The sequence below is a fragment of the Camarhynchus parvulus genome, chromosome 5 (assembly GCF_901933205.1).
Source record: "Camarhynchus parvulus chromosome 5, STF_HiC, whole genome shotgun sequence".
Classification (NCBI taxonomy): domain Eukaryota; kingdom Metazoa; phylum Chordata; class Aves; order Passeriformes; family Thraupidae; genus Camarhynchus; species Camarhynchus parvulus.
This window is the reverse complement of record NC_044575.1, coordinates 50,920,855-50,944,319: the sequence shown is the minus strand read 5'-3', so window position 1 is coordinate 50,944,319 and position 23,465 is coordinate 50,920,855. Positions and strand designations below refer to the sequence as shown.

The 23,465-nt window shown below is 37.9% G+C and overlaps 1 protein-coding gene across 5 annotated transcripts in view; it reads right to left on the bottom strand.

Annotated features, from left to right (window-relative positions):
- The window catches only part of WDR20 (WD repeat domain 20), a 47,108-nt gene that overhangs the window by 8,649 nt on the left and 14,994 nt on the right, over nucleotides 1–23,465 (bottom strand). For 3 of the 5 annotated variants that reach the window (XM_030948525.1, XM_030948526.1, XM_030948527.1), the window contains exons 2-3: nucleotides 10,705–10,887; nucleotides 4,657–5,934 (exon numbers count right to left, since the gene is read on the bottom strand). In XM_030948525.1, the coding sequence (XP_030804385.1) occupies nucleotides 4,657–5,934; nucleotides 10,705–10,887 (1,461 nt within the window). Of the gene's footprint in view, nucleotides 1–71; nucleotides 2,385–2,850; nucleotides 5,935–10,704; nucleotides 10,888–23,465 lie in introns of those variants that run through there. The other 2 variants (XM_030948529.1, XR_004060738.1) reach the window with 2 other exon arrangements.

Genomic DNA, 23,465 nt, shown 5'->3' with positions numbered 1-23,465 from the left:
GACCACCTAAGCACTGCAAGATAAATTAAAACTCAAATGTGGAAAGGACTATTGAAAGTTATCTACATTTACAGTTCAATCACACATTTTTATTTAACATCAGTATACAGAGGACAACCCCAGCAAGTTATTTTGTAATGTCAAGTATTTAGTAAAGTTCTTCAGCTGTAACAGTGACAATAGAACAGCTAAAAATAAGCAGTATGAAACAAACATGATCTTCTTAAAATTATAAATATACCAACAATACTTCTTAAAGCTTAATTATTGCAACAGTTAAATTAACAATAGTTCATGTTAGAAAGGCTCTATGAAATTTATTCAAGTTGTCAAGAAATTAGATGGAAGTTTAAAAAGGAAATACATATGAATTTTACTTTTGATTTTCACTAAAGGTAGTCAATACAATTTTGTACAGTATCACCTAACATGTCAATCTTTAACAAACTCCAGTATACAGAATCATAAAATGCAGAAAAAATAGTTTAATCTTTACATGTAAATTGACAGTAAATTAACTGACACAAATTTTATTATTGTAACATAAGCAGGCCAGCATTTTAAATATTAATTTAGTAGTTTTATGTTGTTAAAGGGGCAGACATATACAGTCATTCCAAGTACATACTCAAATTTTAAGAGGTGATAATTCAGAACATGGGTTTTCTAGAAAGTGTTTAGTAAAAGTCATGTTATTTCCTAATCCAGACATCCTCATTATAAAGCCTTTACAGGGTTATGATCTCTCCTGGCTTTACTGGAGCCACTTGTCACACCTCCTCACACACGCACACACACATACCTTGCTATAAATATCACACCAGTGTACTCTAGGTTTAATTCACCCTGATAATGTGGGTATGCCATGTGCAACTTTGCTATTGTGCACATTACAGAAAGCTTCAAATTTTAGCATGGTAACCTGAAGTTGTATAGCTGTGTTTCAGTTGAACTATAATCATCCCTGAAGTTTATACAGATACCGTATCACGTTGAAAGAAATCTATTTGATAGTACTTAAATACCAGCAATTGAACTTCAATTGTAATGATGAAATGCTCCTTTCCACTGAGGAAGAATTAGTATGTATAGCTGCTTGTCTCACTCAAATATAGTACATGAATGTTTAAGTACTTTCACTAAAACAGAAGCCATACTAAAACATGATACTGTACTACAATTGTAGTTAACTAGAAAATTCAAGGATGTTATAATTTAAGTCTAAGTTTTCCTGTACAATAAGTCAAATAAATAAATTCCATGTGCATTTGTTTTACAAAGTGGTAGATGTTTCTCTTGCTAGGTTATACACTGCCATTTCACCTGGGTGTGCTTCTGGCCAATCTTACCTTGAGCTTTCTGACACAGGGAACTCACCAGCAACTTCCACTCCCATAAAATGGAGTCACTGTACAGACAGTGAACAGTCAGTTCTGGAGCCCAACACAGAAATCATGTCAGTAGTTACTCTGACCACTGAGTTCAGAGAAAACTTATTTTGCATATCCAAGTACCACTTTGGGGTTTTGTGGGTTGCTTTTGTTGGGGTTTTTTAATTGCTTCTGCAGATCCTGTAATTCAGTTTAATGTAGCTATAAAGATAGCACAATGGAGTTTACTTTTGTTCCTTCCAAATTCTGTTTCTATATTTCCAGATTAATCCAACAGTTCTGCAATCCCATTTAGGTTTCCCATCAGGGCCTGGCAAAGACAGGGGTGAGAGATGACAGCTAATTGTCACCATGTTGAGGAGAAAAGCTCGTACTCCTGTTAAGGCAACCTATTTTTCTGACCGCCTTGAACCTTCTTTCACAGAAACCAGCTCACAAAAAAAAAAAAAGAGAATAAAAAATTGAAACTAATGAACCCTGAGCCTCATCCAACTTGTTTCTAATTGAATTTCGCCATTCACTTCACTTCACTGACTGGGAGTTGGCAGAGCAGTTCTGGAAGTGCAAAGCAAGAACGGCACATCCCATGAGGAAGCTCAAGGTATGATTTTGTACACACTGAAGCAGTAATTTGGAAAGTTTATAAACAAACTGTCAGGACAATGTCAGCACTGTACAGACTATCAACTATCACAGAGATCATGGCTGAACAGACACTTCTGGATTTATTTTCCACTCAGGGCAGCACAAGCCCAACCAGAAAAATAAACAGAATTTGTCATACACTGTCAATTTATCCAGCACATGTTTTGATGGTTGTTGGAAATGAGAGGGAGAGGTAGCACTGGCTGAATGGAAATTACATTAGACACTGCAAGCCTCCTTTGCTTTTCCATCCAATTCTTTCTTCAGGCTGGCAGTGGCATCAATTTAATGAAGGCCTTCTGAGGGAGGCAATGATGGAAGCAGCAGCAAGATTCAGAGGCTTTTACTCTATAGAGTTGGCAGACAAAAAAGTGACAGAGCTTTAAGATCACTTGGGGAGCCATATGTCAAAGGAAGACTAGAAATAGCAACTTTAAACCCCAGAGTAATGGGACATGCTAGGATAAAACAGCTGGTGAAACAGAAATGATGGTATATAACCCAGTAAGAAAGACATCACCATGAGTGTTTTATACTTTGACAATTCTCATTAAATAAAATTAAGTGCTTTCCTATAAACAAAAAGGATGCTCATAACGTCCTTCTGGCACAAGTATTTTCCTAACAAAGCCCTGTAAACATGCCACCAAAATTTAGTTTTTACCAGCAGAGTGAGCTCACTAGAAATGCAAGTGAAATCAGAAAAATTAATTTGTAAATTTCTAAGTAAATACATCCTAAAGAATATGGCATTTACATCAGTGTGCAATATATTAATTTTGAAAGTGATAACTTCAGCATGAAAATTACTTACCTGTAGTTAAAGTTTTCCATATTGGCCAATACATAAATCCTGATTTTTGGTACTGCATACTTTATCTCTGAAATATTTGAAATGTCATATTCCAAATCAAAGTCAATACACAAAAATATTTAAGTTATACTCAGTCTAACAAAACCCACCTCAGCCACTGAAAAATAAATGTGACAGTGTAGTGTTTAATAGCATTCAAAGGAGTTTTAGAACAAAAAGAAAATGTAGCTCACAATAGCAATCTGAGGCACTGCTGTAATTAATAAGATGTGAAGTGCACTGAGTCACAAAAGTATAATTGCTTTAATACTTTAATTTTGAGCAAACATTTTAAATAGTTTAGTGTTTTAAGGGAGTGTTGGCTTTTTTTTTTTAATTAATGCTGGATTTGTAGTTCTCAGGCAAAAAAATACTTTTAGGTAATACCCTCCTCCTTTCTCCCATAAAGGGGTTTTCAATTTTAAGTTTTAGATTCAACCTTTAAATATGCATTAAGATGCAGAACAGACACAGGTTTTTACGCATACGTATGTTGTGACAAATTTGATAAGATCTCAAGAAAGCCTACATTATACAAACAATTTTAAGAAAAATAATCGAGTTTTACTTGCAAGTTTATAGTAATGAAGATGTGGTATCTAAATATATACAGTACCTCTACTTCAAAAGTCAGATTTATGAACCAAATGGTTAAAATCTAACAAACAACAGATTTTCATTTAAGTTGCTCAACATGGCATTATTCAGGTACTACCAGATCATTTCTCTTACTTCAGGTGATAGTCTACATCCCCTTTCAGAAATTTTCACAAAAATAATGGTTCTTTTTCTCAGGTCAACTCTGGAAATGTTTTCATAGCTGTATTCCTTTGAACTGTTGCTGGCAAGAAGAGCTATTGTAGCACAAAGTACTTTTTAATGTAAGAATCACCACATTTAGCTTCAGTCAAAATTTAGCTATCTATACATTGGACAGAAGAAAAATAAAATATTATAGGTGGTCAAGTGCATCAACAACAAGAGTGAAAACTAGTAATAGACTAATGTAGGTTCAGCTGATGGAACTGGTGCCATCAAAAACACGAGCATGTAGTGGTTGAACTGCCTTAACAAACCTGACAGGAACAGAACACTGAAACTACTGAGAGAAAGCTTGCAGGATTTTCCCTAACTTAAATACATAAATCAAAACCTGGCTATAATTAGAGTTCCTTGTTAATACTGATTCACAATTTAAGAGCATAAACTACAGTTGGTACAGGGCTCACAAATCTGTGCATAAAATGGCTGATATTTTAATAAGAAGTGGTTTCACATTAAGGGCAGGCCACCACAGAAAAGAATGGAAGAATAAAACACTTTGGTTTTCACTTTTTCAGAGGCTCACGTTTCTCATTAGACTTAAAAGCAGCAGCTTTTCATAAGCTACTCTCATTGGGAGTGCTTATTTTTTTAGAAAACATTAGAAGGATTATGATTATTTTAGTGTTTGACAGGTTTTGCTTCAATTTTTACATAAATAGCTTTCACCATATTGTGGTTATGCTTAAGTATAAGAACACTGATCAATAGTTTAGATGCACAGTATTTATTTCTTCTGCTGGAAGGCAACTATATTTAATAATTGTATCCAAGACACTTCAAATCATTCAGAAATATGGCATGCAGTATCCAAAAGTATGGCTCTGAGGATATTTTTTTACATTAAGCATAAAGAAATTTTATATTCAACATTCATTATATTTCAAGAAAACTATCTATTCAGAGTTCTAGCTCTTTGATGCAGCATTAAGGATTAAAACTTACCACTTTACCAGGCCTTGCCCATGTGCAAATAAATCCCTCCTGACAAGCAGTGACTATACAGTCTTCAAGAAAAATTAACACAGTCAGTCTTTCATGTGCTATCTTTTTACAGATAAGAGGCTCTAACAAGGGAACATCTTCCATTCGGGGACAGAGAGGTGTTCCCAAAGTTTTAGCTGGGTCCGTTTTGGTTTTAGTAACTAGGTTCAGTTTGTCACTGCTCTTGCTAGATATATGTCCCATGCTATGGTTTCTCTTGTGATCTTTTTCGTGGTGTCTTTCCTTCCGATCGTGCAGCGATAAGGTTGCAAATTTACTAACGCCAGAAGCAATGGCACCATCCATGACACTGCTTTTACTGCCAGCGTTTGAGACTGCAGAGTGTGGAAGGCTGTTTGACCGTGGAAGAGGAGGGGGTACAGAGTTTCCAGGTGTTGTGATACTGTTTCCATTACTTCCTGGGTTAGTTCCACCGCTTCCCGCAGGTGGACTTGTGGCATTCATGACATTTGTATGTGTCCTTGCTCTTGACAGAGGTTGGTGGGGGAAGAGGATATCTTCTGTAAGATCCCACAAACAGAGCTGTGTGTCCTGGCCTACCGAACCAAATCTATACGTAACACTTACTGGACGACTGTCTGTAGAGTTCCTTTTGGACAGTCTGGATTGCGTGCTATTTGCTCGATCTCTGCCAAAATGAAGGTCTTGGAAATCCTCATCGCTTCCGCTAAATTCCATGGGGTCGCTCTCTTCTACACTAGTGGTGTACGGATCAAAGGCCACCACGCTGACCCACGATTTGTGTCCGTGGCCTCGTGCTATGACTCGACAGTCCACGAAAGACCAAACTGTCACCAAGTCATCCTCTCCGCCTGTCACTATGTATTTCCCATCGGGGCTCCAACACACACACAGCAGTCCTCCAAAGTAGCTTTTCATTGTACCATGCAATTCCACCGAATCAAAGTTAAACACGCGAAGAAAACCATCCTGGCTCACACACGCCAAGAACTTCCCATCAGGGGAAAAGGCAAATTCGTTCAGGGCACCCTCACCTACTGTCCATTTAAGCAGAGGGTTTCTTGTGGATTTACTCTTGCAAGTGTGCACTGCAAAACTCTCTCCTTGTTTAAGTAGCTGGTAGTGCGGGGCTGTGGTACCACAAGTGTGCTCCACGTTATACAAGTACATATTGCCACTGGAATGAGCTACTAGGAAAAGGCTTTCTGAACCTGGTACCCATTTTACACAGGTTACTCGGGACTTGTCTATTAGTCTCTGTGAAAAACAAAGAAGATACACATCAGAAACTCTGAAAATTAAAGTTGCCATGATTAACTGTAAATCTGAGCTTTCTGGGGGATGAGGAGCAATACTTAAATAAAGTGAACTTAACTTTCTAGACAGGAACTATGTTAGTTACTTTATTTGCTAAAACTTATCAGGCAGTAAAGAGAAAATTATTTTCAGACAAAGTACTTTCAAAGGTTATTATTATGGTCCAGTCACATTCCACAAAGACCATACTTCACTCGAGCCAATCTGTTATGAATCTAAAGGCAGTGCTCTTTGGTTTACTTTTCCCTGTGTAGGTTGAAGAGCATGAGAAGGAAACAAGAAAACACTGAATAAACTAAAGGGAAAAAAAGGCAGTTACTCATCTGTATTATAAGCAAACAGGTTACAAATCAACAACAGTAAATTTAGGCTCTGATTTTATCTGAAATCACAAATAAAACCCAACCTCTGGAAAAAAAAAACCTACCAGCTTTTACTGATTCAGGGAGCAAAGGCTGCATACACAGTGACCCGTTATCATGTGGCTGCAAAGTCAGTAGGTAAATGCATGGGCTGGGCAAATTCACAAGGCACCAAAACTTTTCACCTTGGAATCCCCAGTCACCAATTATTTTTCTTTCAATAGCCAAGGACCTGTCAATACCCTGTTACCATTTGATTAAGCACTTTCCTTTAAAACATAATGTTTTAATAGAGTTCATAATTGCAAAAGAATGCACACACATTAAACAAACATTCCTGGTCATAATGTCTTCAATGCTCTAAGAACTGAGAGGTAAAGTTTGACTCCTTTGACTACTACAGTTCTGGTGGACTTCCACAACTTACCATGTTGTCCATGGCACCACTCAGCTGTAACTTGCAGACAAGTAATTCTTTACAAGCATATTCAAGATTTGTATTCGGCATATTTATTTCATAAATAAATATAAATATATTTATTTAATAAATCCTTAGCAGGATTTTAAAGCAGAAAGAAGATCTGAGCTACACAAAAGGCAAGAGTGAAAATATAAAGAGCCTAAGGAATACCAGAACAAGTTGCAAAAGCCCTAAAACAAAGAAGAAAGAAGAATTCTCCCCCCCCACCAAACCTTGCTATGCTGTTTATCACAAACAAAAACATCAAACTAATGGATAATACATCAACTGTTATCTGTTGTGGAACTGTCACTGGAAAGCAGCACCTGGCCATTTTAAATCACACTTCTGCTGCTCTCAACCTCAGTATAAAACCATAAAGTCTCTCTCCTGTAATTTCTCATTGGTTAAAACAGTCATGGTATATTTGAGAGCTGAGAGATGTAACTAAATATGGCGAAGTTCCTTCAAATTGAGTAGTTTTAAAATAAGACAGTCTATGATTCTGTTGTGATATTTTAACTAGTTTGTCATATATTCACTGATATATATTCATGCATATCTCAATAATGATGGCATCAGAAACATAAGAGAGAAAGTTACCTGGCACACACTAGGAGAACATGGGCAGGAAACACCAGCCCAGCTGGTTTCCTGTAGGCACCAATATTCTCATTGCCTGTATGGCAATAAAAGCAAAATTTCTTGCTCTCTATTAAAGCAGCTCAATCTGACATACAACCCTTACTAATAAGAGCACCTGCTCAAATTTTATATCAATAATGGCACTTTATGTCCATAACCATGTTGGCCTACATGATTGTAAATACTGCAGAGAAACTCAGCAAACATGATCTTTACTTCAAGGGGGGTGTGAAAAACAGAAGATTACCATTTCTAATGAGAACTGATCAGCTCAGGAAGACAAGATGCAGAGAGACTTTAATCTGACACGTACAAGTGACCAGAATGCATTCCCTTCCCAAGATACAAACTCTCAAGTTATGACTTTCAGGAGTTTTAAAAGCTTTCAGCTGGGTTCACAAAGGTCTGCAGCACAACAAAGCCAGACCTGCAGTCAGCAGGAGCAGCAGATGCATTACAAGAATGGTCTGAATGCAGTATCAGCACATCAGTGAGGGATGTGAGATAAAGAGCTTATGTTCAGTTTGATGGAAGAACAGGAAGTGAAGAAGCTTCACTCACCAGGCAGAAACACTTGCCAAGATTATCTTGGTCATGTTTTGAAGAACTTGAAGTGACAAAATTACAGGCACAGGCCACAAATGACTGAAAAATCTGCAGCAGTCAAAGAATCTGCATTAAGGTCTTGCACAGCTTTGGCAACAAAGACACAGGACGAGTTTGTTAGGGAAAAAAATGCAGCTCAAGGCTTCAGTTTAAATTAAAAAAGAATTAAAAAGTAAGATGAAAAAGCACTGGCTAATTTGATAATAACCAATTACTGCCTGGAAACAACTGAATCTGTAAAGTATATTTGACTGGTTTGGGCAGTAAGAAAACATCACTGGTATAATTTTGACACAGCTGGAAGGAATAGCACTGTGGCTACAGATGGATTTATGTAGGCAGCCACAAGCTGCACAGTATCTATCATTCACCTCAGCCGTTCAAGTTCCTATCATCCTCTACATCAATAGAATTTTTAAACAATCAGTAACAAGTTAAGACAATGCTAGGGCTATTGCATTTTATGTTCAACATAACCTATCATAACAGGTTGATTTATTTCATGTATCATATACATTCTGATTGCTATTCTGATTGCTCTACCACAGCTGATAGGCAAAGCAGAGCTTTGGGCTACCTGAAGGCACCAAATTACTCGCAGGACAGGTGGTGAATTCTGTTACCTCCAGCACGAGTGATGGATCTATAGAACAACATTCACACTCATTCAGACCACCTTATGCCTACAGTTATTCCTAAAGACTATCTAAACTCAAAATATATTCAAAATCCAATAGGCACCTTCATCTTGAAGCAAATGAACTGGTTCAAACATCAGTGCTCACAAATGTTTCTCTGAAAGGGGCTTTAAATACAAGTCAGAACTTAGAAACACATCTAAGGCAAACTTCAATACTGTAATCAACAGAATAAAAATATATTACAGTTTTAGATTTGGTTGTAACTGCAGATAAGGTCAGTGTAGGAAACAAGAATTTTTCATTTAACTGTAGCCTACTGTGTGCAGTTTTGGTAGCACTGAGCAAATCCTTACATTAGCTTGGTATGAGAGATTACCTCATTTAAATTTCCACCAAACTGTCAAAGGGCACATTTCCATCCCACTGAAGTAATCTGACAATAGCACAGACAAAAAGCAATACTGGCTGATGGAAGTGGTTTCAGTGCTTCCAGCATTTGGGGAATACCACAGGAGCTATTCAGGCTGCAACACAGCTCTGCACTGGAGTCACCAGAAGTAAACACCATTGAGGCCTGGAAACGTGCACTGGGCCTTGATATAACTACTCCAGCAGAAGTTTTTCTCAAAGGAACTCAGCTCACCTACAGGAGCGGGAACTACTCTAATGAAATGAAACCAGCTGTTTAGAAAATGTCTGCTACCCTTCTTAATGCTTACAATATTATTGTACAAGAATAAATAAGACACTTTTGGATGGGTGGGTGGGGGTGGTAGGACAATGGTAAAATTAACAATTCAACTACTTATACAGAGGTTTTTACCAACAGACAAAAGATTCATTAAAAGATTCTCCAGCACTATTTCCCACTCAACACAAGAAGAGGCAGAGCAGTTGGGACAAGGCCAGGTAGGAAGAAAAACGCCCCTTTTCTGATCTACATGTTGCTACTTTTAGAAAGCTGAGGAGGAATTAGATCTAATTATAAAACATCCCCAGTGAGAACAATACTTCAATCTTCTTTGCACAAGGAAGGCAACACATCTTTCTGAGGCGGGAAAGGTATACTTAGAAAGCTGAGCAAGGCTAAACTTCATCTGTAAAGTTTGAATCCAGATGTGAAATTTCAAAAAAGAGAAGAAGAACAAAGAAACAAAACCAACCAAGAGACCTGCAAACCTCTCTACAGAACTGAATTAAAACAAAAAAGGAGCAGAAGAACAATCCCCAAAAGAAAGTCACCTCCCCCAAACCACCCAAATTCCCAGAGCTTATCCTCTGCAGAAAAGGCTGTCACAAGTCATCCCAGCTACCAGATTTGTTTCCTTATTAGCATCTGGACACTTACTCCTCTAAGAATGTCAATGCTACCAGATACCCAGAGGCAGTGGTTCTGTAACTTGGCACATAGTACTCCTTCTATCTTTCCTCACTGCAGCAACAGAAAAAGCAGGTGGAGAGTTTCCTTCTGAACATCACATGGCCAAGATATCATAAACCCTCAGCATTTCTGTGCACTCAGCTTTATAGCCTACTCTTATCCAAGAAAGCCTTTAGGAATATGGGCAGTTTCTGCTGTAATGCCCCAACCATAAAAATGTGTATTTTTAACTTATTTAATATTTTGACAGCTTAAAATTTTCTTCTTCATTGGCAATCAGAAGCCTCAGAAACAACCGAATTCAGAGCACACGCAGCAACATTTACATTTGTAGACCTTATTTCCATCTGTAAACTGTCCTCAATGCTAGTTACAGTATTACCCAAACTAGAAAATGCTAATTTTTAATCTTAAACCCCACAAGATGCCTTTATCTTTTCACAATGAATAACATTTTTATGTAAGTACTCCAAGCCAATGGAACAGCTGAAAAACAAAGGCAGTGACTGAACAATAAGCTACACAGGCAAATAGAGCAACATCTGAACTTTGAAAATCTAGAAACTTCAATATCACAAATACACTGCATGCAACAATATTAAGATTTCTACTTACTTCCTCATTAAATAATTTGCTAGTTTCTTTTTTAATAGGGTCTATAAGTTGGACCTGGCCTGCAGAGAAGCCCACTAGAAGAGACACGCTTTCTGCTGTGGCTGTTAAATGATTGAAGTCGTGGCATGTAGGCTGTGTTCCTTTGTATATCCTTTTGTCTATTGGTTTACTCAAGTCCGCAGCCTGCAAAGAGAGCAAACAGAATTCAGTTTGTCACAATATTGCACATAACCACATCTGTTTGAAAACAATGTTCATACCACAATACAATTTATGCAGTCACAAAACCCTACTTTAAAAAGCAGCTCTGCATTTATGAGACATCCAAGATCTTATCAAAATGTTTCCCTCTTTATATTAAGCAAGTGTACGAACTACTCCTGCCCTTGCCTTGGCACCTACACCACGTGACAAACCAATGACAACCACTCAGTAGCACGAAGGCTCCTGTGAGTCCTCAAAATACCAGAAGGCTTCTCCTGCCACAAGAGCCATCACAGACACAAGGCATCTTCTACTTTTCTAGTAGCACTTTCCCAGTATTGAGTACAACCAATTTTGCATTGAAAATAGCATATTCTCAATCACACCGCTCTTGAACTCTAAGTCTATCCTTTAACAAACGGCAAACAAATTATATTGTTCTCCATAATCACAAAAAATGATCAACCAGCTCCAAAGAGAGCATTTTCTAAGAACAGTGATTCAAGATACTGATCCTGTGATTATAAAATACATTTTACACCACTGAGCTACAAAGTAATTTGCTTCTGAAAGCAAAACTCTAATATAGTTCAGACAAAGTAAGTGCTAACAAAACTGAGGAATTTCAATATAAACAAATTAAGATCTAGCACTAAGTGTCAGAAGAATCAAAAGGAACAGAAAAGCAATTTAAAATGCTCCCTCACTTGTGTCACCCATGTTTATCCCCATATCACTTCTGAACAGACAACTAAATCTTTCATCATCCAGAGATTAAACCCCACACATTTAATATGCAAGATCATACACCAGGTTCAACCTTGTTTTTTAACCTCCCTATTTACTAGGTTCAGAGTCTGTAATTAGAAAGCTGCAGATACTCAAACAATATTACAGGCCTCAGACGTAGCTGTGATTTGGGGCTCAGATTCTAATTTTGATATATACTTTTTCAGTTATTTAGTCAGAGGAAATCAGGCCAGCAATAAAAGAGAAAGTAAACAAGCTTCACATAAAATAGAATTGCTCCAGAGCATTAAACCTTGGAGGACAAGGACTGAAGAGCAGCACATCTTTGGTATTCATAGAGCTACACAGACAGAAACTAGACCTGTCAGTAGGGAAAAATCCTAACCAGCTACACAGGTGAGCCATTTCCAAGGCAAATTTAACTACAGGATATGCATGACAAACACTTATACACGACAATATTAAAGCTGCACTTATGTTTTGCAGCATATTATAAACCTGTTTAATCAGGTGTATGGTCTCCTAGTTAAAAACTCCAAAATGAGATGATGTATTACAATTTTTAAAGTCAGCAGACTAAAAGGTTATTCCCCAGAGCACAGAGATCCATTTTAAGCTAAAAGAGAATATTACCAATACCTCTTCAAGGAGAAATTAAATAGAATACTAGTTCTTCTGGGAGATGGCAGGATAATGTGCATGCCTGCCACAGAGCATTCTCCAGCTCACAGGCTGATGTAAATCTGTGATTTGAAGTTGAAAGATCAAATCCCAAAGGCCTTGCAGTTATGTCTTAGACTGTGTAACATTCCCTTGTCCTGTATCACTATAAGCAAGTGATGTCAAGAGAGAACTCTGAGAACTGGGGTAGCATTTCTATCTGGAGGAGGAAGCTACTCAAACATATAGCCATACCTCAAATAAAGCAGAATTAAAGCAAACCTATGAGACTCAAAGTTCTCTCCTCTGGACAGAAGTTGCAGCAGGACTCAATGCTAAGAACAAAGATCTAAAGTAAAAATTACTCGGCCTGAATCATACTGAATGAGCAGAGAACCACAGACTGTCCCAGCCAGCAGAGGATACAAGCATTACCACCTTCTTCTAAATCCTCACTGTCCCTTTAATCAACAAAGAATCAATAAATAGGTGGCTATATTCAATCTACACCTTGCTGTTTTGTCTGGGTGAGGTTTTACATCACTAGCTTTTGTTTTTGTTGTCCAACAACTTTGGTGTGACAAGTTCCCCGTTGCATGAAATTGTGTGGTAACAGACCTAGCAACACATGAAATTCTGATAAATTAAATCTAAGCACAGACTTCACTGTGCTTATTCTAGCTGTTCTCTGGGAACCAGATGGCAGTGAGAATCTGTCTGAACTTAAATGAAGTATAAATAAACTAATTCAACCCAGAATTAACCAGGCTTCTGCTGACAGGGATGCCTTGCCTTTTATTTACATGCAGCTACTGCTTTCAGTTACAGCACAGTTGTCTCATGGAGATAAGTCAAATCTACAAGCACTAAAACACTGCTTTGGTCTACATCTCTCTTAACTGAAAGAGAGAAGAATCAATGGGCACAGCAACTAGGAGACATTTTCTTTATTTCTGCATGAAGGTTGCTATTGGATTTTGCTAAGAACAAGAGAAGTGCTTACTCATAAAATTCAATCATGCATGGGAGACAGCTTTTCATTAGCTCACCACTAAACCCATTTGCTATTTTGTGAAAGATGTGATTCTCAGAGAAGAGCTTTTACATGAGATCTTGTCCATAAAAAACGGTCAAATCCTAGGATCTGACACTCTTTACTGAACAAGGTGATATGAACTGCCACCCACTTAGAAGTGGTGATATACTTTGAAAAAGCCCAGAAAAACCTTGGGATTAAGTGTTGCCAGGCATGGAGATTAAAAGCACGGGAGCAGACATGCTCACCATGGCAGCTGGCAGCAAGCTATTTGCACACTTCCTGCCCTAATGCTTTTAAAATTTTCTTCTGAAAAACACTCAGCACTATTCCAACCTGCCCACTCTGAGAAACTCCCTCAATTGTGGATGATTCAGGATGAGAGCAACACTTTCAGTAATCACAACTGAAAGCACAATGGGGCAGCTGATGCAAGGCCAGGAATATCAAGAGCATCCTCACCTGTGCAAGCCTTGAAGTACATCTCAGCTAACCAAGGCTCTGGGACTGGCACCTTGGCCAACTGATACCTGTGCTAGAAGTGTGTTCCTTCCAACATACAGAGGTACTGCACCCCCTGGGCAAAGAGACAAGGAATAACAGTTCTTGGGCAACAACAGGAACCTCACACACCCGTGTAAAGCCACTGACACAGCTGAACAAAACTGCTGTACCTTGGGCATCAACAGCTCCCAAGTCCTGTCTCTGAGGAGATTAAAACTCTACCTTAAGAGAACCTCACACTTGCTCACAGAAGAAAAACTGAATATTTAGGTTTGTGTGATGAATTCATACTCTAGAAATAAAACATGATCCATGTAACTGTTTGAGGGACTTCCTATTCTTATTTATTAAACTCTCACAGCACACTGTTTTAACAAAACTATTCCCACTCTGTTGGGGAGGGAGGGAAGAAAGAAAAAATTGAACAGTCTAACAGCAGCCCATTCACCCTGGACTCATGACTTCCAGTAGAAGAGCAGTCAAATGGAACATATTAATCACAGCTTTAACTACATAAACATTAAGAAAAAAATGGCAGAAAAAACACAACAAAAAACATTTGCCTTAGTCTGAAGCAAATTTTAAGTATTCAGATTCTGATGTCTGAAATGCTTGATTAGCATGGGCATCAATAACCTTGGTTCTGTAGCTGTGTGTAACTCTAAGGTCAAAGCCAAAGATTAATATCTATCCAAGATTTATTTTATTGATCCAAGACTTAGAGCTTTCATAATAAGATTACCTAAACAGTGAATCACATTATTTTAAGTCGCTGTTTAATCACACTCCTTGACAGATGTTATTTCTTCCTGTATCCTTTCTCTTCCTAACTTACATTTGCAGCTTTCTGCAAATTTTACTTGAATGAAATGTGTCATACATGCTACGATTCTTTCCAAGCTGAAAACATTGCCAAGATATTAAATTAATTACTTTATTAATTTATTCCAGGTAATTTCAATTGTATTCATGAAAAGGCTTCCATTAGATACTTAATAGTATTTAATATTATATTTGCCAGGAGACTGGCTTTCAATGGGTCATAGCTGTGAGACTGAGACAGAATAGTGAAGCATTTAATAAAAATTTTACTGCCAAAAAATCCTCTTAAGAAAATCTCTCTTGTCCAGAGAATGAATTGATCTTGAACAGCAGATTACAGACTGGCTATGTATGTACAGCTCTAGTGCACAATAAAAGAGAAGACACACAAGAACCAAGACAATGTACTTTTGAAAACAATTTCCTCAGTATTTCTGGAGCTTGGAATTTGTACCTGACTACCTGTAACTTGCTATCTCTTCCACACCTTGCTGTCCAGGGATTTAATGGTCCCTGGTCTAGAAACAGAACAATTTGAGAAAGCTGTGCTTAATATGCTTATTGTGTTATAATGCTGTACAGGTAACAGAAGAAATCAATTCTTAGAATTATTACAGAGTTTCTTTGAACTTCACAGATGCTCTTTAAACTTGGCTGAAAAAAGAGGCAAGGCAACCCTTGCTGGAGCCCTCTGCTTTACACAATCTCCTGTGAACAGGACAGAACCCTCCCTGACTTGCTCAGTGCATTAGCAAAGACAGGGAAAACTAAACTTGTTTATTCTTCCTCCATGTCTGTACTGGTCTCCTCCTTCCTGCAGACATGCCAAAAGGACAGGGACCACTGAGGAACACAAGAAAGCAGAGCTACCCCAGGCACTTCTGAAGAATTTTCTGGCCAACTCCATCCTTGTTTCTGTACACAAGTTTCTGACAGAAATACCAGCGTCAATACTTCACACTTTATTAACACAGGAGTGGACTTCCAGATTTTTTGGTTTTATAGCCCAAACAGAGATCACTTAATATTAGCAACAGAATAATTTGTAGTTACATCACTGTTGTTTCAAGCTGATCTGATCTCACAGCTGACCCTGCTTGGGGCAGGTTAGACTGGAGACTCTCAGAGCCTGTACAGCCCTGGAATCCTAAGCTTAGGATCAACCAAAGCAGCAGCAACAGGGCCACTCCCAGCTTACTTAACAGGTCTGGTTTGCATCATAAAGGAAATTCAGGAAGCAAAAAAACTCCAGGAACAAGTTGGTTGTCTTTCCCTATAAAGACCACTGATGTAGGGCAAAAGTTCTGCTTAGTTTATATAAAATACACAACAGAAAGTCCAGGCAACACTTCTTGCAAGTACAAAGCCCTAACAAAACACTCTTCAGTGCAGCTGACAGTGCCACAGCCTGTCAGTAGCAAACTGGCTGCTACAAATATAACTGCACCTAAGCTGACAGACTGCTGATTTGGCTTTCTCGGCAGAAAGTTTAAAGTCTGGCAAGAACTCACATCATCCCTTCAGATCCAGCATCCCTTCAGGTACACAAACCTTTCAGGCACTGTACAGGTCAACACATGTTCACTTCAGAAGCCCCCCCCAAAAACTTAAAATAGTTTAAGAGCTTCTCAGCTTTCACTTAGAAACCAAAGAGAAAGAAAGGCGGGAAAAAAGGTAAAAATTCTCATTAGGATTCAATACAAAGCCAGCAGATAATCACCATTTGTAAAGTTGCCCTATTTATAGCCACAATAGGTTTCTTAAATAAATGTGAGCTGCTTTTTCCATACCTGAGTGATGTGCTTAGTTTCAAGGGTTGCATAATAAGTGTTGTGTGTGTACACACAGTAGTTTTAAATGCCTCCTGAGCCTTGCAAAGCCATTAATGCTAAGGAAATTTTAGGTCTCTATATTGCATTCAATATACCTGCTTTATATTAAAGTCACATTTCTAAACTTCAATAAAAATATTACTTTTAGTTTTCCATTTCAAATTTGGCTGATCTTCCAACTCCATGAACTGAAGCATCAATAGCTTGTCACTCACACTACTGTTCCTCATAAATGGGTTCCTGTATCTTTGCAGAAGGTTTTTTATAAGTTACAAAGCACTTGATTAAATGCTGAACAGGAACACTTAAGGCATGTGACAGTTTCTAGGATACTCTGTAAGAACAGCTCTGCTAGTAAAACAGGGACACCAAGTAATTTTATTTAACCTAATTTTTTTTCAAGTGTTCCACACAATTCATCCATAACAAAGTCTTAAAGATCAATTTTGTACAAAGCCGCTTGCAAATTTGGGAAGCTACTTGATATTCTTCTCCCTTCTAGATTTAATTCCCACTTGGGGCCATACAAGACATACATGACTTTTGAAAGGAGAAAAACATTACTTAACAAGATTTAAGCATTTATTCATACAGCAGACAACTGTGACCACCTACATTTAGAGAAAAGCTCTAGACCAGATAACTGGACATAAATCCATATTTAGGCAGAGATCAGTGCAGTTTTCTGAAGGATCCAATAAAATAATCATATTCTGTTTCCAGAAGAATTACTCTAAGCACTCAAACAGAGCAAAGAGCACGCACTGGTTTGAAATAAATCTGTGTCATATTAACTGAACCCATGGTTATATAATTGACAAGATCAAGAAAGTAGATGTGAACACCATAAAGAACACACATAAAGGACTGTTTGATTTACAGCTTATCATAACAATGTTAACTCCATTTTAGTAAGGCCATAAACCAAAACATTTCTGTGGTTACAGTATAGATCAGCACATTCTTTTGAAAGTTATCTAAGGTGAAAGCACCAGACTACCAATAACCCTAGAAAAAATAGATATTTTTATTTCTAAGAAGTGTTCAAAACCCCAGAACAGCAGACTCATAAAAAAAATTGTTTGCAAGACCCCATTCACTTCACAGGTGTGTACAGCATCAACTTACTCTTAATTTATAAGACTGAGCAAAGGGCATTAAAACAGTACCAGCATACCAAGGCATTCGAATTACTGCAGGTCAGGGAGGCTAAGGGAAGTTGGAACAAGGTTTTGAACCCCTCCACACAAAAATCCCTCTGTCTTCTGAGCACAGAATGCTGTTGCTGCCTCCATCTGTCATAACCCAAGAGAGGTCTGAAGTCCCTGAAACTGTTCCTTTAGAAACTTAAAGGTGTTACTCACTTGGTTCAATTTTCACCCATGCTGACACTGCTGCTTTAGAGTGGAAGGCCAAAACACACAACTTGTGACAGTGCTGTTCAAAGAGCCAGGTCAGACCGAAATTGCTCTAATGAACTGACCATGACACAGCTCTCCAGAGCACATCCTGCTCAGTCCTGACCAGGTCTGAGAGCTTGGCATCTCCAAGAGAAACCCAACAGCCTGCCCACTCCACAGAGCTGACCAGAAGCACTTCAAGCAACTCCAGCATCTTCAGCTGCACTATAATCAAACCACTAAAGCTCCAGGCAAGTGACAGGACACTATAACATTTCAAAAGGCATTTGTTTCTCCATATTTAACAAAGTCAATTTTTTATTACACTTGCAAAAGAAAACCCGCTCCCTTTGCTCACTAAAAGCACTTGAATTACACACTTTGCACAACTCTGCTTTACTATGAGATAAAAAGAATATATGAGCCTTAACTTCTCTCGAGCTTCTAAACAATCCCTCAGGGACCCATGCTGAAGAAGAGCTAACAAAAGATATTCCACAGTTCCTTTTGCAAAGTTCCCCTCATCGTGGGTGCCAGTTAATGACATGATCAACTCAGATAAAAATTGAGACTATGACTCCAGTGTTCTGCATTTGGTCACACTAAATCTGTAAACAGGCTAATTAAACAACTCTGAATAAAGTCACTGTATCACACATTCCCAACAGACATGAACTGAATTAGATGTTCTATTTTGGTTTAAGCAATTACTTGCCTTTTTTTTATTAGGAAGAAGGGAGAAGAAGCTCTGATATCAGCATTATTGTCTCTTCCCAGTGCCTGGTCTGCAGAACTTTGGCTCTTCTGTAAGTTAGCCTGCTGGATCAAAACCTCTCCAGCAGAACCCTGATTCAGAATCACGGATGTTGTGCATGTGATGCAGACACCTTCCTCCTCTTCTCCCCCTACTCAGCTCTTTTTAAGAACATATGTAAGAAAGAGATCTCACTGTGCAGTTTTAAGTTCAAAATAATGATCTCGGGGTATTTATAAACCATGGGTGACAGGTCACACTTTTACACTGGTTTCCCCCTCATTGGCTTAACAATTAAGACACCAATTTAAATTATAGCACAAACATACTTGATAATTATGGACTCCAAACTGGACTTTTTTGCCAAGACTTTTTACTTCAGTGCCATTTCTTCAACAGTGGGCAGATACATGTTCCAGAAGTTAACTCATTAAGTCAGCTGCATTAATGGATAATTGTCCATCCTAGATTTCTTTCATTAAGCCATTTATAATGCAAATATGGAAGTTCAATAACACTTACAGGATTTTTTTTTGCATTAACTACTGTATGGAATTGAAAAAATTGCCAGATTTTAACTCCCACTTCCTGTTCATTATTCACTTATATTACCAAAGCAAGGTACCCTGATGAGTTAATATGTGGAAAAAAAAGTGTAATTTCTGAATTTTGTTCCCCTCTGATTTTACTGAACACCACCTTGTTCCCAAGAAGAGACAATGATGTCTCAAATATTCCTCATATACACAGCACTTATACTGATTACTAGAGTAAGCTAGTCGTGTCCTCAGTATTTACACAAAAGTTTTAAGATGACACAATTTTCACCAATTCTCTGAATATGTCTGTAATAATATATTTTTATAGACCTATAAGAAGAAATGGACCTACTGATTCATACAATGCTGCATGATTTATTCAATTCTTGTTTCTAATATTCTTCTCCATTCCATTTCTTAAAGAAATAAATATTTGTTAGAACTCATATATTAATCAGTTAAGGCAATCACCAATATCAATCCACTCTTCTTGTGCAGTAGCTCCAAACTGACTCAAGTATTTTCCTCCACTGTGTGCCACCAAGAGATTAGTGGGAACACATACTGCTGCTCACTCAAGTATCCTAACTGCATCTCCCAAGTTTCTTACAGCTGCCTCTTGCCTGTTACTCAGTCAAATCAGTCCTTCTTCAACTTCTGCTGCTCTTCCCCTTTCACTTCTTTTCCTGAAGTTACAGATATACCACATAACTACAAATTACCTTACGTTAAACTTAGTGGGATGAAACATTTTATTTACTGTGGTTAATCAGTGGCACAATTCTTCTCTTCCTGTGGCTTCTAAATTCTTACTTTCCTTTGAGTTAAGCCCTAGTATAATCTTCCAGATGTTTTCACGTTCCACTTTTGTTTTAATTAAAAAGTGCTCAGTAAGTCCTTTTTAAAGAGGTCAGCACAAAGCACAAAGACTAACCTGTAATTCAATATAACAGTTACTGTTCACAACCAGAACTCCTGAACACCATTTCATAAACTGTTTGTTCCATCACCTCCAACATTTCACATTCCAGCAACACTACTTCCCAGTTACAATGACAGCGAGCCTCCCTTCCCAAGAGACCAAGTGTTATAAAGACAGAGGCAAATTCATCATAGTTTCTCAGTAATAACCTAAACTGCTTTCCCTGAGCCTCCAACTGCCTACCATAATCTCCAATCCATGTTATGCAATGCATAAAGTGATGAGGTAGAGTCACATGTTAGGGTAGGTGCTCATGATCACAGTGCCCAATGCCAGCTCTAACCTTGATCTTCAGGAAATCTTTAAAAGTAGTGTCTCCCTCAAGCCACAGATGGGCTTTCTGTGTAACAGCTTCCCTTCGGGGGGTGAGACTTTGGAGAAGATACATGGAAATATACATACTAGTTTACATTCAGAAAGAGAAAAATAACTGCACGATTTGCATGTGACCACACTTATGGAAAACTGTACAGCAAGTCACATGCAAAAGGATCAGATTTGCCACAACATCCTGACAGGACTACAATACCAAATACTGTGTTCACAGTAAGCTGATTACACAGGGAACCTATCAAACTGAAAATCACCCCATTAAAATACATAAAGACCTTGGTTACAGGTAGCAAGCCTTAAGACAAACAACTGTGGGAAAGTGAATTAAATATGGCAAGATCTTTAATATACACAAGTAATTAAAGGATATATATGCAATCAGGAACATAGACAAACCATGAAATACACAGAGATCATATATATATATTTACACAGCATACATATGTGATCTAACATTCATATAATCATTAACACAGACAAATTTTACAGAGACAAGACTGAGTAATCTGTGAAACAAGGCATTGCACACTGAAAATATGTCAACCTTGATTACAGTGTTTAAGTAATTCAATTCCTCTGTCTCCAAGAGGCTACTCTATTCACTCAATGCCCTTACAGTTAGAGGGCAAGCCAACAAAGAATCTCACTCTTCCCTGCTTGTGAATATTGCCTCCTTTGTGCAAAACTCTGGACTGGCAATTAAGGTCTGCTTAATAAAATAGGATTTTAAAACTGTATTCCTTGGGAACCAGACTCTAATAAGTTATAAACAAGTATATTTGCTCTCCAAAGTGATTATTTCAGTTTACAAGTTTTCTTTTGCGTATCCTTGTTTCCAAACTTTGGCATGAATTTCCTACTGTGTTTGCCATGGTAACCAAGCAGCCTGAGCCTCTACTTGAAATTCCATTTAACTGTTTAGCATTGCATATTGATCAAGATACATTAACATCCTTAAACACTCCAAAGAGTGAAGCAGTCATTCTCATATGGAGAGCCACCTTGCATCACAAACCTCAAAGGATTTTTGCTGTTGTTTAAAATGGCAGGGTAGCAATGAAACTTCTTTGCCAGAGATGTACGTAAAAAGCTACCAGATAAAGAGAATGCACTCAGATGGGAGGAAAGCAGTACACTCAGTTTATAAGGAGCTACATTAGAACAGCAGTCTCTATCTGACACTATCTTCTCCCCTCTGAAAGAAGAGTTTGCATTCATGTCCGAAAGGAGAATTTGCTCCAGGAGTACATTTGAATGAGAAAGACTGTTTTCTGCATTAAAGCTTGTTCTGCTGGTGGAAAACTGCTCTGTTCCAGTGCAAGAGGGGCCAGGTAACTGGCTAACTTGAAGTTCCAGGATTAACACTAACAGGGCAAAGCCAAAGCACAGTTGCCTGCTTCTTTTAGTTTCCATTTTGAAGAAAGAACTTTCTTCAAACATTTCTCTCAAACACAGGATCTTTTCCAATTCCTACAAAACCTGCCAAATACCTCAGCATAGTAAAATTTTATTTAAAAATAAGTAAACATATTAGGAAAACCTGAGAAAACAGGCTTCCTGCTCATATTTTTCAGTGTCACTACACCATATGATTAAAATAAAAAATAAAAAAAAAGCTGGCTGGTCACCAGTTAAAATCTCATCCTTTACTCTGCTCATGGTTTAAGACAGGTTGAAATAGTTCTGGCCTTCATGCCTGTTGTATAAGTGGAGACTCAGAATATAGAAAACCACCTCCAAAAATACATAAAATACAAAATCCCCCCTAAAGCTTCCCCACAAAACTACTGAGATACTCTAGCATCCATTTAGTTACCATTAAAAATCTCTTGCTCTTTCCATGATATCTGCCAAGTGAGCTGTACTTCCATTTTTTCACTGAACATTACTGCCTCCAGCTCCTCAGACTCTTACAGTCCTTTCCTCTCCTGATCTGAAAGCCAGTAAGGTGGCCTCACTGGGTACCACACAGAGAGCTGGATTTGTATCACTAAAAATAAATTGCCTTCATTCACTCTGTTCATCTGGCTCAGCCCTAAGAAGCTTCTGGGGGAAACATTCTGCCTCTTGTTAAAACCTATTCTGTACTTCCCTTAGGGTCACAGCATTTCCATCCTGCAGTTCAACTATTAGTAACTGGTTACAGCAGGGCTAGTCAAAAAGCAGGATAATTCCAAATTAATAGTAAATTTTGCATGATTGGGATTTGTGGAAGATCTGGTAATGTTTTGTACATCCAGGGAAGGTTTTGTATTATTTATTCTCTCCCTTCTTTCCTCTCTTCTTATAGTGTGACAAAAACTGTATTCAGTGACTTACTATTTTTCTCAGAAAATTAAAATCACACACCTCTTTCTCCAGTTTTACATTAGATACCATCCTGTTTTAGTAGCAGGAGTTAAAAATCACCTTCAACAGAAGCAACCAGAATTTCTTGCAACATTAAAGCCATCTTCTCAATGCCTAGTACAATGGCACTAAAGACCTTCTTTATTTCTATTGTAAACCTCGTTTGATCATCTCTGAATTGCATTTATGTCCTTCAGCCTTCAACAGCTGTATCACAAGCTGGCTCAGCTTGTAATCAACACTACACTCTGTGTATCATCGTCTCAAAGTTTTATTGCTGAAGCAAAAATTCCCTATGGATTTCTTCAATAAATTTTGACTTCATCTATGGCTGTGGTATCAGCTTGTTTCTCCTTATAAAGCAACTCTGATTATGAACAGTGATGTATCTGAAAGTCATTATGAGCACCAGGTACTTGCTCTTGCTTCTCTGTATCAGTGTCACCAATTCAATTATTTCCAAAACCACTCCTAGAAGACCTCAACTTGAAGGTCTCTTCCCAATGCTTGTCTCACATATAAAGAACTTAGCTTTTAATTCTCTCAACATTTTGTAACAGAATTTCCAAGTTCTAAAATTCCCTCAATTTTAATAT